Genomic DNA, 17,121 nt, shown 5'->3' with positions numbered 1-17,121 from the left:
CAACTTACAGCAAGTTACCCAGAACCGTTGTTACACACTGCGCATGCCCAAAGAACAGTTCCTGCAGAAAATGTCCTTGCATAGACAAAACAATTTCAGCCTTCTGTTGCTTCTTGAAACTTCTTCTCTGTTTCTAGAAGAAATGATTCCCTTTTACACAGGGAGAATATCCAACATGTACAACTGCACCCTAACTCTACATGTCAGAGGTTTCCAGGCTGGAGAGCAAAAGGAGCCCGTAGAGAAGGGGGAGGAGGGTGGGGTGTCAGTGGACAACAGCCCTCCCCCATCTTTATACTGCAGTGAATTGGAATAGCGAAAGAGGAGGCAGAAGGGCAAAGAACAAAGAAGTAAAAATGCATTGTGGGTAATTCAGGGATAAATGTGTATTATGTACTGGCTCAATGGGAAAACTCAATTCATTTAGGACCCAGGGAAGTGAGGTTTAAGGGGAGGGGTGAGTGAGCCCACCATAATCAGGTCTGCAGGGCCTTCCGAAGAGTGTCAGAGAACCATCTCAATCACAATGCCTACCCACCCCATAGTGGGATCAAGGCCAGACAAGACAAAGGGGTGTTTTGACTTGATTCAGGGACCCTTCCTTTGCACTGTGATGAAGTAAGTGTGGAAAACTATATTTGAGTGACAGGGGCATGCCTGGGTCTCAGGTTCTACCTGAGAACACACCTTTTCTGTGACATACCTATGATGTCTTGATGATGTTTCTGGAAATGTATTATGGAAAACTTTGGAAAAATGCGAAATACTGATGTAACCATTGTTTGGAGCTTTTATCTGCTTCTTCTGTGTGGTAGTTTGAAGTCTTGTTGGAACAATAAAGATCAGGCCTACTAGCTGCTGTTTTGCTTCTATCTCTTGACTCCTTCCTGAGGCGCTTAGAAGCCTAAAGAAGATGCGGTTTCCTGGAAGAAAGAAGCAAAGGGAGACTCAGAGCCCCTGCAGGGATTTTCCTTTCGGAGGGGAAGCCCCCTCCCCATCTGTGCTTCTCCCACCCGCAGCTTCCATGGTAGAAGAGGGGTACCTTCCTCCCGAACCCCACCTTGCAAGGAAAGTGGAGTCATGCTTGAAAGAGGATCTTCTTCATAACAGTATAAAAAGCATTCCTTTCCTTTCCTGTCCACCTTTTCTCCCTGCCATCCTCTGGCATTGTAGGATCCCTCCATTTCTCCTGCTTCCCACTCCAACCCCCCAGCCCCATAGAGGAAGGGGCTGTAGCTTAGACAGAGCAACTGCCTACATGCAGACGGTCTGAGGTAATCAGCAGAGGGTCTGTCTCAATATAATGCAGCCTTGTTTGTTTGGAGCTGGTGTTGAAGAATTTATAACAATTTACTGCCAAACGTTCTCCTCTTCTCAGTTTTGAAGTCTTCCCTCCTCACCTCCCAGCCACCCCTTCCTTCCTTCCTTCCTTCCTTCCTTCCTTCCTTCCTTCCTTCATCTACCCTGCTATGGAGCCTGATCAGAGTCTGTGCCCCGCAGCCCCCCACTGTTTTAATGTCAATCAACTTTTTTTGGGGGGGGCGTGGGCCTCTCAAATATTTTATTTGAGCAGGGGGTGACGGGACCTTGGCGACTAGGAGCTGGCTCCTATGTCTCTTCTCCCCCCTTCTCCCCTGGGAGTCTCCCCTGAACCCAGAACGACTTCCAAGGAAGTCTTTTTGGGGTGGGGTGGGGGTGGGGTGTCTCTTCGTGCTTTTCCTCCCAGCCCCCCCCCCCAAACCCCACGCTGCATTTTTTACCTATTTGCTCTTTCTGCCCACCCCTCCCCTTGCTCGCTATTTTGGTTTCCTGCAATGTAAAGATCCGGGAGTGGGTGGGGGCTGTTGTCCACTGACAGCGACACTTTGGGTTCTTTTCCGAATGCAGCGCCAGCTCCGGTCGTAGAGCAGCTCAATAAATTTTTAATAAATTAAAAAGCATCAAGAGACCAGCGCCTCTCAGCACTGGAAGCAGAGGACATGAAATGAATGGAAGCCTCAGAAAAGCACCGACTTGAGCAGGGGTCAGCAAACTTTTTCAGCAGGGGGCCAGTCCACAGTCCCTCAGACCTTGTGGGGGGCCGGACTATATTTTGAAGAGAAAAAAAATGACCGAATTCCTATGCCCCACAAATGACCCAGAGATGCATTTTAAATAAAAGGGCACATTCCACTCATGTAAAAACACACTGATTCCCGGACTGTCCGCGGGCCGGATTTAGAAGGGGATTGGGCCAGATCTGGGCCCCGGGCCTTAGTTTACCTACTCATGGACTTGAGTGTCAGGATTGTAATTGATGAGGGGAGAACTAGCCCCCTTTTGACATAGCCAAGAATGAGGCAGAATGATTTCATAGAATCACGGTCCCTGCTACCCATGTGTGTTCACACAGTAATAACGGGAACTTCCATGCAAATCCTTGAGGCTTGGCTTTCGCTTCAAGGCTCCCCCGGAAAAATAGAACAATTTGCACAGCTCTACAGTGGGCAATAAAGGGACGCGGGTGGCGCTGTGGGTTAAACCACAGAACCTAGGACTTTCCGATCAGAATGTTGGCGGTTCGAATCCCCGCGACGGGGTGAGCTTCCGTTGCTCGGTCCCTGCTCCTGCCAACCTAGCAGTTCGAAAGCATGTCAAAGTGCAAGTAGATAAATAGGTACCGCTCCGGCGGGAAGGTAAACGGCATTTCCGTGCGCTGCTCTGGTTCGCCAGAAGCGGCTTAGTCATGCTGGCCACATGACCTGGAAGCTGTACGCCGGCTCCCTCGGCCAATAAAGCGAGATGAGCGCCTCAACCCCAGAGTCGGTTAGGACTGGACCTAATGGTCAGGGGTCCCTTTACCTTTACAGTGGGCAATATGACTGTTTAGTCTAGATTACGAATCCTTTCTGGGTACCATCCTGGCTCTACCCTTTTCCAGACTTCCTGGAAGCATAGAAATGTTGTTTACTTGCAGGAAACCTGTGTCCTTCAATGAAGCATGAAATGCAGACAGAGGTACTATGTGCTTGGCTGAGGATCCAAGCACACAGGCACACTTGCATCTTAGAGGGGAAATGTAGAAGTTATCCTGAAGAGGCTCTCTCTGTGTGTCCTAGCCTTGCAACCTGAGGATTGGTGGGGAGGGAGGCGGGGAGAAAGGAGGAGAAAGGGTTGAGATGTACAGACTCCCTCTGTGTGAAACCCCCGAGAGCCATTGCTGCCAGTCCAGGTAGGCAGCACTAACCCAGGCAGACTGATGGTGTGACTCTGAATAGTGCAGCACCCCACGTTTGGAGCCCCCAGTCTCCCATGCAGAGGCGCTTCAGCTTCTCTTACACATGGGGCAGGGGCGGGGACAGGAATCCAGCTTCCAGGGAGCAAGGCCCTTTCGACCTGGCCTGGGGGGCAGGACCCACACTCACCAGCCCTACTGAAGAGGCTCCTCATAAGGCTGGAGGAACATCACCCGGCTATTGTTTTATTGATTTATTGATCTTATTGCATTTATTGATCTTATTGCAGAGAGGCGGAGGGTTTGGGGCTCTGTTTAACAGCCAACCCTCCTCGGGGATGGGGGCCTTCCCATTTCAACTCCCTCAAAGGCCACCCAAGGGGTGCAGGGCAGCTGAGCATCGCCTGATCCTCAACGAGAAAGAAACACGTGTGCGTGTGTGACGGCATTTGTTTAGTCGTTTAGTCGTGTCCGACTCTTCGTGACCCCATGGACGCTAGGCACTCCTGTCTTCCACTGCCTCCCGCAGTTTGGTCAGACTCATGCTGGTCGCTTCGAGAACACTGTCCAACCATCTCGTCCTCTGTCATCCCCTTCTCCTTGTGTCCTCCATCTTTCCCAACATCAGGGTCTTTTCCAGGGAGTCTTCTCTTCTCATGAGGTGGCCAAAGTACTGGAGCCTCAGCTTCAGGATCTGTCCTTCCAGATGGCATAGTTGTCAACTTTCCCCTTTTCTTGCAAGGAGTCCTATTCGGAATAAGGGAATAAGGGAAAAGGGAATAAGGGAAAAGTTGACAGCTATGGTGTGATGGGGCTTCAAAGGAGATGCTGCATTGCAAGCCCTGCAGATGCCGCTGGATTGCATGGAAATGGGCACCTCATGGTGGATCCCAGGAATGGCGCTTATGGGAAGCATGGGGTGACTTTACCCTTTTCTTCCTTGCCCCTCCCCTCCCTCACCCCTCCCCTGCTTTCCATCTCACTGCTGGCATCTGTCATGGCTGCTTTAGTTGAGTTTCCTGCATTGCGGAACTCTATTAGTCTTTGATTCTCTGAAGCTGACCAGTGGTCCCTCCACCTCTAAGCTAACATACAGCGGCTCTCCAGGGTCTCCCTGCCTGGATCTGCCATTGGGGATTGACCCCTGGGACCCTCCTGCACCCAAGGCAGTTTCTCTAACCACTGAGCTGGAAGAACATCGCTCACAGGTGTTAAGCGCGCCATTCCCACACTTAAGGCTGACCAGAAGGACAGGGAAGTTGTGGAAGGCATGTTAATACTGTGTTTTAATTTGTTGGAAGCTGCCCAGAGCGGCTGGGGCACATGGGCGGCACAGAAATAATAAATAATTCTTATTCCTATAATCTGATTTTCTCTTTGTTTCCTTGTACACACATGCACACCATAGGTGCCAACTCCCCCTGGGGGCCTGAGCCACCCACAAAATTCCCCATGAAGGTGGTGGGCACCCACAAAATTCAGTGCCAGGGCCATGTGCGCTGCATGGCACCCACGGCCCCAGGCATTCATGGTTGCGGGGTCAAGTTGGCACTCCTGATGCACACAAACACACACACGGAACTTGGAAGGAGGAACAGAGGAAATGCTTGCATGCATTTGATAGGCTGCTGCTCGTATCTGTAGGTCTTTATGCAGAACTTGGATTTTAGGACGCTCCATGTGCCACCCTCATGTGCCAGCCATGGTAGCTTTAACGTTTCACACGGCTCCAGAAATAAATAACTTTGAAACTTTGAATTACTGAAAGAGCACTTTCACTACAATTGCAATTGCTAGGGCTGCCCTGCCCCCTCTTGGTGTTGCCATGAATTACAGGGACCTCCACAGACTCTCCAACTGGACAGAAGGGCTATTCAATGCAACTATAAAAGCCTTGAAAGTAATTAACCAAGAAATGTCCAATATTCGTGAGGTTTCCCTGCAGAACCGCTATGCTTTGGACACCATTTTGGCCTCCAAGGGAGGGGTGTGTGGGTTAGTGTTATCACACTGCTGTATGTATATAAAAGATTATAATCTTAGTATTTCCACAACTATTAATGAAATGGAAGCCATGGTTAAACAAAATCCGATCTCACATCCTCCCATTCCTGACCCTTGGGAATGGCTTTTTTCCTGGCTTCCCGATGGATTTTGGTTTCGTCATTTATTGCTAATAGGCTTAGGATTGGTTATAGGATTTGTGTGTATTTGTTGTTGCATACAATGTGTTCCCTCGCTGATCACCCAATGTATGGGGTGGTGGTCTTCGCGACGCACTTCCTTAGGTGTCCCCCGCCGAGCATATGTTGCCAGATACACGCGCTTTCGCAATGAAATTTATGACTCTGATTAAATAAAATAAAAAAGGAGGGCATGTGGGGATGCAATAAAAAAATAGCACCCTTGTGCAAGATTGTGCAAGAGGAAGCATCTGCTGACTTGTTCCCCCACACGCCTGGGTCAGTGTCGCGCTGCCTAACCGCAAAGCTTACGCGGCTGTCATGCTGTCTGGTAGAGAAGTTATTCTAAGAAATGCAAACCCTAGCTGTTTTCCACCCGAGTGCTACACGTGTATATGCAACATGATGTAATGTGCGCAAGGCTAATAAACATGCAAGGCTGCTGGGGGAGAGAGCTCACTCCTTGCTTAAACCTTCACCCATGACTCTTCGTCATTTTTCCTCCGCACCTGGTGGGCTGGTTTCCCGACATAGTACCTTGGTTCTCAAATGCCTTGGCAATCAAATACCTTGGTTCCCAAATGTCAAAAACTCGGAAGTAAGTGTTCCGGTTTTCGAACGTTTTTCAGAAGTTGAAAGTCCGATGCGGCTGTCGGCTATTGTTTTTGGGGTGCCTGCACCAATCAGAAGCTGTGCCTTGGTTTTTGAACATTTCAGAAGTCAAACGGACTTCCAGAACAGATTAAGTTTGAGAACCAAGGTACCCAGGGCCATCTGTACCCGGGGGTTCAGGGCACCCGGGCGCCAAATTCTGGGGGGTGCCAGGCACCTGCTGCTGAAACTGCCTAAGCTCTGCTTGGCACGGGCTGTGTTGGCGAGAGGACAGAGGAGCCCTTTCTCATAGGATGTCTGGATAACTTTATCCTTGATACTTTAGAGTTGAAGAGTACCAGGCAGTCACCTGGAAAAAAATTATTTTCTGCATATGGTGATTTAACCCTGAATGCATAGCTTTATCCACTTCAGCTGGTTGCAACAACTCTAACATGGTTGCAAGCGCCTCCGTTATTTTCCCATCTGAAGCAGATATTTTTCTTTTAAAGGGCATCCGTCTGAAATTTATAGTCCTTTCTCTTCTTCAAGAGTCTTACTGGAATCTCTTGTAGGACAGAGGAGCAAATGAGCTGAGGACGAGGTGGCCTTTGGCGTGCCCGAGGTGTCACCACGGTTTTGTGACATAAATGGTGTCAGAAGTGGAATCCGAGGATGAGTGATATATACGTGTTGAAGGACGAGTAAATAGAGGCACGGGGAGTGAATGCTGAGGGGATGCTCTCAGCCAGGTTTTGTAAAAAGGAGAATATTGCAGCAATCTCTTTTTGATCTGGAGTTATAAAATGGAGTCTCTCCTTCACTAGATACCTCCCATGTGACTAATGTTAGCCAATCACATGAGAACTACTAGAGAACTCTCTAGAATTCAGTTACCAACCAATCAAATTTAAAACACATAGTAATGCATACAAGCATTTCTCGGTAGTTTTTGTTGGCTGCATATTCTATTATTCCACCCATTTTCGTCTCAAATCTTCCTTTATTTAATGTTATCTGCTGCTCATATGTTCATTCTTACTTGTAGGTTATATTGACTATTATACCCTCTAAGATACTCTTCAAAGCACTTCCACTCATCTCTCTTCCGTGATTCATCCTTATTTCTTAGTTTCACAGTCATAGTTACTAATTTTGTGAATTATATCAATTTATTCTGCCAAATTTCTTCCATGGGTATCTCTTTTTTCTTTCCAGTTGTGTATAAAAAGAGATTGAGTGTCTTTTTCGGGATTTCATCACTTGTTATCCCTAACAGATATGCCTCTTTGGGGAAATGTGATCTTAAGAATCTTTTTAAATTTTGTATGAATAATCTCCCAGCATTCTCTAGCATATTTACACAACCACCACATTTACACAACCACCACATCCCTCTACCTCGTGGCACTTCCAGCATCGATTTGAGAGGGGCAAAATTGCACTCAGCTGCCTAATTTGGGTTTGTGGGGACAGCTCCTGTTGTTTTAAAGAATTTGAAGTTAGGGTCACCACTCTGAAGGTGTAAGTTTTATCAGACAGAGATGTCAAATGACAGGCAGCTTCTTCAGCTATCATACAGATTCTAGATTTAGAGTTTGCATGCTAGTTAGACAATAACATAAGACACCAGAATTTGATTAGAAAATGAGGTTTTATTATCAGAGTCCTTGATACAGAAAAGAAATCTAAACAGCAACAGATATGATTGAAACAGCAAGACCACAAAGCTGCTTCCAGAAAACTGGACCTCTCCCCAGATTCAGCTATTTCTGAAGAGGAGACAACCTATTTGCCTAAAAACACCTGCTTGTATACTATAAAATTGCCTCTGCCAAGCACACTTTGTAATGTCAACCTGTTAAACATTTCCTTTGGTTAGCGTTGATTCCAGGGCATATTTCCAGAAGGTCCTTAGCATCTGCACCCCAAATTCTGTTGGTGGTGCAAAACCTAAGCCCATTTCCCATTTCTTCATGACCTAGGATTTCAACTGTACACCTAAGGCAAATCTTAGTCTGGTCAGCAGAATCATTAATGATCAGTACTGGGGGGGGCGGAATCAACGTTCATTGTGGATGCATCAGTTAGGAGTTGGTCAGAGAAAGGAGGCATGGGAGTCATTGGTTGGAATGAATCTACACAAAATGCTAATGGTCATTTTTCAGTCCTACTATGTGTATCCGTTTTCCTTATATAATACTATTATTATTATTATTATTATTATTATTATTATTATTATTATTTAAAAAGTCATTCCCTTTGGAGCCTTTTGGGAAATAATAAGCCTGGGTTCCAGGTTTTTTCTTTTTAAATTCCCAATTATTTAACATCTGTAGTGCTAAGAATTAAATGCAATGTTTAGTCTTTTGTCTTCAGGTGCTCCTTCATGTTCAGATCAGGCCTCAATATAATAATGTAGCACTTGGGAATGAAGATGCAGCCCAGAAGCCCAGCACTGGAGGCCAAGATGGAGAAGACCTGAACGGCCACCATATACTTCCCCTTGGTGCTCAGGTAGGTGGGGACAAAGGACACCCAAACACTGCAGAAGACCAGCATGCTGAAGGTGATCAGCTTGGCTTCATTGAAGGCCCCAGGCAGCTTCCTGACCAGGAAAGCCACTGTAAGGCAGATGGCAGCCAGGAAGCCCATGTAGCTGAGGGCAGTGTAAAACATGGCAACAGACCCTTCATTGCATTGCAAGGTAATCTCTCCAGGCTGGGAGTGCTTGTCAGAGTCTGGGGATGGGGGAAAGATCCCCAGCCAAGTGGCGCAGATAAGAACTTGTACACTGGAACAGGAAATGACAATGGAGTTGGCTAAACCCTTCCCCAACCATTTCCTCACCCTACTCCCTGGCTTTGTGGCCAGGAAGGCCAGCACCACAGCAATGGTTTTTGCCAGGATGGAGGAGACGGCAACTGAGAAAATGATGCTGAAGGCTGTTTGTCGCAGAAGGCAGGTCATTTTTGTTGGCTGGCCGATGAAGAGGAAGGAGGACGAAAAGGAGAGAAGGAGCGAGATGAGAAGGGTGTAGGAGAGATCCCGGTTGTTGGCTTTGACTATTGGGGTTTCCTTGTATTTAATGAATATTCCAAACACAAGGCCAGTAGTTAAGGATAAGAAGAGGGCAAAGGATGTTAGGAGGCTCCCCAGAGATTCTTCATAGGACAGGAACACGATTATTTTGGGGACACATTGATCTCGCTCCTTGTTTGGATGCTGATCTTCTGGACATTTGATGCATTCCTTGGCATCTGCATAGAGAAAGAGACTTCAATATCCTTATAGCATTAATACATCTACAGCAGTCTGAATGTTGTCACAATTGTGGGGAATGGTTGCAATATGGGAGAGATCAGGGAAGAACACTGTGTTGTTGGGAAGGAGAGAGATGCAGTGGTTAAGGATAAGAAAACACCAAAGGATGTCGTGAGGATTCCCAAATGCTCTTTATAGGCTAGGAAGGGAATAACCTTGGAAACACATTGATCTTTGTCATTGTTTAGATGCTGATCTTCGGGACCTTTAGTGCAATGTCCTGCATCTGAGAAGGAGAGCGACTCCAGGGTTATTGACATCAAGCTTACATCTACAACTATCTTTGCTGTATTACATTCGATGGTATTTGTGTCAGAAAACAGGAAGGAGCAGAAGCGATAGCAAGAGGAAGATATCTACTGGTAGAGGATATGCTTTGTACACAGAAGCCTATATCTGACATAAATTTAGACCTACTTGCACCCATTTCAACTGGTGTACCCTGAACATTGCACAATAGGATTCCTTCTACAAATTTGATTTACGTTTTTCATATCTGCCCCAAAGTGCAGCCCCAAAGTGTGGAGGATTCACTGTGCATGATAAAGACTAGAACATGTCTTTAAAGACTGACCTGTTCCCCAACCACATATAGAGCAGAGGTTTAAACCCTTCACAGAAAATGTAAACAAATTCAAAATAAAGCCGGAACAGGCAAGAGCTTTTGTCTTCCCAGGATTCAGACTCAGGTTATTGGCTCTCATCCTGTCCACCACTATCTTAAGGCACCCATCCAGAAGAACCGGAAGAAGAAAACCTCATTCATGACAAGACCCCGGGCCCCACAGTTCCCTTATATGATAAACACACATGGACATAAATAATTTAGGTTAATGGGCTAATCGGATCCTTTTAACAGGATACCCTTATCGAGGAGGGGCAGGCAGAGGCTACAACCTCCCCTCCCATCACAAAGGCCTACCCAATGCCTAACCTTACAAAATTGTGACGATTGCTACACGGTAGGCGAAAACCAAATGGCTGGTGCCAATTTGCCAAGTGAAACAATTCCTACCCCGCCCCATCAATATGGCAGTCGACATATGTCCATAGCAAGGTCGCTGTCATAGCAACGCATAAAAACAGGGCAGGTGGGCTGGGCGAGATCCGGCGAGGAGGCAAAAAGAGGCCACCCCCTGGCTGCGCGACAGTTTAAATGGCCTACTGCCATGCTCCCAGCCATGGCGATTGGATGGCCAGGGGCGTGACGTGGCTGGGAATCCCCATGATGTGGGTGGCATCCTCCATCCCCAAGCCGGGTCACTGGGGGTTCCGGATGCTGGTCCGCAACACTCCCCCCCCCCCCAGGGAAGGGGAACGGATATATGAAAACCACAGACAAACAAAGCACAGTACAACAGCATCAACATTCAGCAGACTGGAGAGAAGCATTGATAATGGCATGGCCATCATTAAAACTACCAGCGCATTGTACAAACTGAAATAATAAATTTTTAAATGTAAAAAAATCTCAGAACCAAGCAAAGGGCACCAGCATTCTAGAGAGCAAGTCGTTAAACCAGACAATGCGCTGGACTGGTTGAACAGCTAAAGATTTGTTCGCCTGATGCTGGAATCACATCACAGCTAGCGGCAGCTGAGGCTCCCTGGAAAGGCCATCCCATTCACTGTTGTTACCACTTTGTACTTGCTTTATGAACACAATTTTATGTTCTTCTCTGCCATGGTATTTCCCCCCTCCCCCTTTAACATCAGGCTTACAGGGGTTTTTTGTTCGTTTTGTGTTTTGCAAACAAAACAAATGGAATACCTTCCTGAGTCGAGATGGTCCCTTCTGCGCATGGAGTGCAAGCATAGCAACAAACTGGCTTTCCTTCCTGAGTCTCCTTGGCGTATCCAGCATGGCAGCTTTTGGTGCACCTGGAGCGAGGAACGGTCTGTCCAGAAAGAGATGGAGCGTCACAGGAAAAGAATTAGAAGTATTTGCAGTTGGTGGTATACATTCAAAGATTTGTGCTTCAGACACCGTGAAAACCTTGCTGGGCAGCCTCTTTCAAATGTTCTGGGCCAGCCATGGCAGAACCTGTCCTTAATCCCCGCAAACAGGGCAGGTTGGGGGAGCTAAACACTCATTGGCGGCTGCTGATATGGGAAGGTTCCTTTGTACAGTGCAGCCCTGTAGATCAGGGATGGAGAACCTGCGACTATTTAGATCTTGCTGGGCTACAGCTCCCATTATCCCAGGCCATGACTGTGTTAGAATTCCTGATCTCTGATTACAGTCATGGGATTTTTGTTTTTCACATGACGTGATATGTTTTGACACCACAGAGTGGGAAGTGACAGGATGTTTGTGTTACTATGTTCCGTGAAGTGGGACTATTGACTTTTGTTCTTTTTCTCTTTGCTGTCTGATGCTAGAGAGAGAGGGAGCCATGTTGCAGTGCTCCGTGTGTGTTTATATGTAAATAAAGTAGATTAGACAACATGCTGAGTTGCTGGGGTCTGTCATGTGAAATGCGCAAACTCTGCGGATCCCTAAGTGTGCCGGTGTCGGTTGGCATCGGTCGCTGTGATGTTCGGACTGAAGAAAGCTTATGAAGCTCCCGAACGATTGACCAGGAGGGAGAGAACATGCCAGTCGGGCATGTGTCTCTGCCAGAGTCCTGCTCGAGTGTAGGCTGAACTCCTGACAGACTGTACTGGCAGGGGCTGATGAGCGTTTGAGTCCTACAACATCTGGTTCCTCATCCCTGCTGTATGTGTTTACATTGCATCCCAGCATGCTCAAATTACTTGGAATCATAGAATCATAGAATCATAGAGTTGGAAGAGACCACAAGGGCCATCGAGTCCAACCCCCTGCCAAGCAGGAAACACCATCAGAGCACTCCTGACATATGGTTGTCAAGCCTCTGCTTAAAGACCTCCAAAGAAGGAGACTCCACCACACTCCTTGGCAGCAAATTCCACTGTCGAATAGCTCTTACTGTCAGGAAGTTCTTCCCAATGTTTAGGTGGAATCTTCTTTCTTGTAGTTTGGATCCATTGCTCCGTGTCCGCTTCTCTGGAGCAGCAGAAAACAACCTTTCTCCCTCCTCTATGTGACATCCTTTTATATATTTGAACATGGCTATCATATCACCCCTTAACCTCCTCTTCTCCAGGCTAAACATGCCCAGCTCCCTTAGCCGTTCCTCATAAGGCATCGTTTCCAGGCCTTTGACCATTTTGGTTGCCCTCCTCTGGACACGTTCCAGTTTGTCAGTGTCCTTCTTGAACTGTGGTGCCCAGAACCGGACACAGTACTCCAGGTGAGGAACTGGACACAGTACTCCAGGTGAGGTCTGACCAGAGCAGAATACAGTGGCACTATTACTTCCCTTGATCTAGATGCTATACTCCTATTGATGCAGCCCAGAATTGCATTGGCTTTTTTAGCTGCCGCGTCACACTGTTGGCTCATGTCAAGTTTGTGGTCAACCAAGACTCCTAGATCCTTTTCACATGTACTGCTCTCAAGCCAGGTGTCACCCATCTTGTATTTGTGCCTCTCATTTTTTTTGCCCAAGTGCAATACTTTACATTTCTCCCTGTTAAAATCCATCTTGTTTGTTTTGGCCCAGTTCTCTAATCTGTGAGCTTGACACATGTCACAGATTTGACTTGAGCTTGACACATGTCACAGACAATAAAATGATACACATCTCCCCAACCTTCTTAAACCTCTCGGGCCATGAAATAGCATCTGGGTTAATGGTGAACTTCAGGTTTGAGGATGTGCATCCCTCCATACTTCCAATCTTCACTCTGCCACGAGACTTATTGGGAAACTGCACCCAATTGATGATGTCAAAGCTGGCTGGCAGCTCCCGACTCTCATCCAAACATTGCCCCTCGATGGAGGTATTAGTCATCTGGACTTCTCTTAAGAAAGGGTGAAGCTGAAAGGACAGGAGAAAGAGCAACATGTGTGGTAGGTAAGACAAATTCACAGAGAACAGTGCTATCGATAGCTACTAGCCATGGTTAGCTAGCTAGCTAGAAACTTTATTTGCATTAGCCAATAGCAATAAAGTAAAATATACTGGAAATCGAGCTAAACAGTTAGCTTTAGCCACAGATAAAACATGTGAGCCAGTAGGCTTTCTTTTGATTAAAAGAAAAAGGGAAACCTGAGGAATGTTAGAAAGTTAATCACATAATAGATCTTACTCTAATTGCCCCTGCTAAAAATATTATTTTTACAGTTATACTAAAATTAAACTAATCCCCAGCCCCATCTAAACATTTATCCTACCACCCAACAGAGCAAAAACAAAAACAGAAATTTAAAATACCACAGGTTAAAAACTATTTTAAAACATTGAAAAGCATTTTCGACATTTGCCCCAACCCCAGAGTTTGTTTCAGTGAGTCTGGGCTTCTTCAGGACTCGCAACAGGGCAATATTCAAAAAATATTGTTAGTAGCAGTGACTACATTATTACATGAGCACTGTTCCACAGCATTTGATATTTTCATTTATAGACATTCATTCAAAATAAGATGGGGTATGTACTCTTTTTCATTACTGTTTGTATTATAGTTTATATTTTTTGTAAAGTGATATGTCATGCAATTGTCTGTAAAATTTACTCGCTTCATTTAAAGATTTGCAGAGACTTTGAGATGAAAGATTTCATTTTGTACTTGTTATGGTTTGAAGGAATTCTATAAAGATTGTCTACTACGTATGTACATGGTCATCATGTTGCCTAGACATTACTGGCGTTCTCTTTGCAACACAGGGGTTTGTTTGTTTGGTTGGTTGGTTGGTTGGTTGGTTGGTTACTCCCAGGAGTCTAAAGCAGAGCAGGTGAGCCTGGTCCCCACTCTCTAGGCCAGGTGGAAAAAAGTATTGTAGGGAGTGGCCTTCAGCACTCACAGCAGGCTGCTTCATATTGGGACTAGCGCACAACTCATCTGGACTCCTACATATTTCTATTAGAAGTAACCCTCACTGAATTCAATGAGCTTACTCCCATGTAAGTGCATATAGTACTGCAGCCATAGTGGCTGATCATGGTTGCTGCTGTTTTCTGCTGTCACAGCTTAGTAACTTCCTTCTCTTCAGCATTTTAAGGCTGGCTACTCATTATCATTACAGGTGTAAGCTCAGTTCTATGTTCATTTCATTTTTGAAAGAGAGCATATTCCACTGTTAGGCAAAATGAGATTGGCTACTCAAAGTGATAGATTTGGGGCACTACTGAAGAGAAATACCTGCCAAGGGTGCAGCCTCTGATGTTCCAGCCCACGTCCTCCACCCACCCTCAAGATCTGTCTGGATCTCGATGAATGAGCCATGTTCAAGGCCCGAACCACTGCTTGGACACTGTTGTACGTGCTGTAGCTGTCCTGGGAGAAAACTCTCTCAAACTCCTCCTGCTGCAAACTCTCCAGCTTTTCTCCCTCTGTGCATCTTGTCCAGCCTTTCACAGACAACACACGCTTTGAATATGAACAATGAAATGCTCTTTTCCAAAATCGTTCAAGAACAGGCGAGAACGGATTATAGTAGTCATATTTCATCCTTATGCGGGTCTTCATTACAAAGGACAAGGAACCCCAGAGGTAACGGAAATCAACAAACAAGTACATGTTGATGTCCCAGAAAGTTGTTGTGATCCAGAGCTTTGACCCAGCGTGTATTGTTTCAAGTAGGGTTTGCCAAATTGCAATCAGATCAAATTCGTGTTGAGAGTCTGCATAGTAAACAAGTACGCTAACTTGTCTCCACACGTCACGGGATTCTCTTTTGAGTAACTCATAGTACGGCATCATCCTGAGGACTCTCTTTGAAACGGCAACACAAATTCCATTGTGGGTCAGCAGAGGTTTCAAGGCGCTCATGAACCTCTCTCCATTGTCAGTGTCTGGAGCGACGAGACCAACCCATGTCCACTGGAAGTGCAGGAGCAACTGGACAATCCCCAAGCACTGCGCCTCTTCTTTTGGGACCATCCGGTAGACAAAAGGGAACTGAGTTTTATAATCGAGAAGAAAGCCGTAACTGACCTAGTGAAGAAGGGGGAAAAGATGGATGATACCTTTCCAGGACAATGATCAAATACTTGTTAATCTGGAGTTACTAACATGTATCAGCAACCTCCAAGGGGACTCTGTGGTGTGCTTGTCAGTGAGTGCCAGTCTACTCAAGCCACTGTGCCCAGCATCCCCAACACAGTGCTTTACTTTCCCCCATAGGACTGAATGGTGATCTTTACTCCAAAGCAAGTGATGAACAGAGATGCTCAGCATCAATATACTTCGGTCAGGGTTGTTTAGCAGCACAGTCTTACATATATATAGGAGAGAGAAAGAGGCAAGTATACCCAATGGGGTGCGCAGGTGTTGAGTTGCACCTAACATTGGGGGGCCCGTCTCACATGCATGATGTCAGATGCGTGGCTCACAATGTGCATGCCGCCCCTCCTAATCCAGCCAGGCCAACTCAACCCGCCATCCCCCACCCATCGCCCAGCACCCGCTGCCTTACTTTCATTTGCAGCTGCCACCACAAGGCTGAGACCACCTTGGTGAGGTCTCCTTCTCCTTCTCCTTCTCTTCCTCCATGAGGTCCAAGGAGGCACCTGAGAACATTTTGAGATCTCCAGCACTCCTTCCTGGAAGGCACCCTGGTGACCCCCAAAGGGACACGCTGGGCCAAGACACCTTGCCCTGCCGTGTCTCTGACATTGTGGGGGCTGGGGACCCTGCCAAAAGATATTGAGGGGACACCTCAGCCCCCTGGAGCTGCCACGGCTGCTTGAGAGCAGCTCCTCTATGAAGAAAGGGACCTTTTAGTTTGGAGAAGAGGCAAAGAAAAGGAGACACATATAATTTTTGGAAGATTCAGGACAGATCAAAGAAGGAACTTCTTCACAGAGTGCATAGTTTAACTTGGATGGTTTTAAAAGGCAATGTTCTGCCTCCACTGTTCAAGACAGTATGCACTGAATATCAGTTGTGGTGAGTCACGTCTGGAGAGTGTTATTGCAGTCAAGTTCTGCTTGTGAGCTTCCCATTGGGACAGCAGGTTGGCAACTGTGAAAATAGGATGCTGAATTAGATTGGCCTAATCCAGGCAATTCTTAAATGTTGTTAATTGCAAAATAATGGCAATGTAATAGACAGATTCAGGGGAGTTGTTACAGGTAAAGTTTCCTTCAGAAAAATGGAAGTCTTGCTCCAAATAGGAGAACAAAAAGGAACATAAACTTCGGCAAAATAAATGTTGCAAGTCACCAAAGGATCTCTAGAATTATACACAGTTGATTTTCTCCCAATCCATCATACCTGTGGGATTTTGTAGATGCCTGACACGGTTGAAATCTGGCTGAAGATGTCAGAATTAGCACGTTCAAGAACTGCCAACAGGTTGTTCCGTCTTCCGCAATTGTAGTTCGGAATATTGATTTCCCCACCAGCCAGCAGGTCTAGTATGACATCAGAAGTGATTCTGCTATTACAATAGTTCTCATAGATGTTGTAGCCCAGGGTGATGTTGGGTAAAATCCTAGAATCCTGATTGATTTTCTGAATGGTGAAGAAGAAGGACAACATATGCCAGTACCTTCTGAATTCAAACCTGCAATACAGCAAGTATTTATAGTTTACCCTGAGATCAAAATGACACTTAATTCAGGCAATATTTCCAATTACAAAACAGCAAATTAAAAAAACAACAGTAAATTTAATTCATGTTGGACTTTGGTATATATATATATATATATATATATATATATATATATATATTGCTGCAGAGTGCAGAAATAAGTGGTTTGGCAAGACTGCTGGTTGAAA

General features: G+C 46.1%; 1 protein-coding gene across 1 annotated transcript; it reads right to left on the bottom strand.

The window, feature by feature from the left end:
* Window positions 1–8,029: 8,029 nt before the first annotated feature.
* Window positions 8,030–16,881, bottom strand: LOC308465577 (vomeronasal type-2 receptor 26-like; the record flags this gene model as incomplete). The annotated part of the gene is made up of 6 exons (XM_080985567.1): window positions 8,030–8,035; window positions 8,602–9,248; window positions 11,084–11,210; window positions 12,990–13,217; window positions 14,539–15,333; window positions 16,615–16,881. The coding sequence occupies 6 exons, from the start codon at window positions 16,879–16,881 to the stop codon at window positions 8,030–8,032; spliced, it is 2,070 nt and encodes a 689-aa protein (XP_080841693.1).
* Window positions 16,882–17,121: the final 240 nt, after the last annotated feature.

The sequence above is a fragment of the Podarcis pityusensis genome, assembly GCF_964106645.2.
Source record: "Podarcis pityusensis genome assembly, chromosome: 2".
Classification (NCBI taxonomy): domain Eukaryota; kingdom Metazoa; phylum Chordata; class Lepidosauria; order Squamata; family Lacertidae; genus Podarcis; species Podarcis pityusensis.
This window is presented reverse-complemented; position numbering and strand designations above follow the sequence as displayed.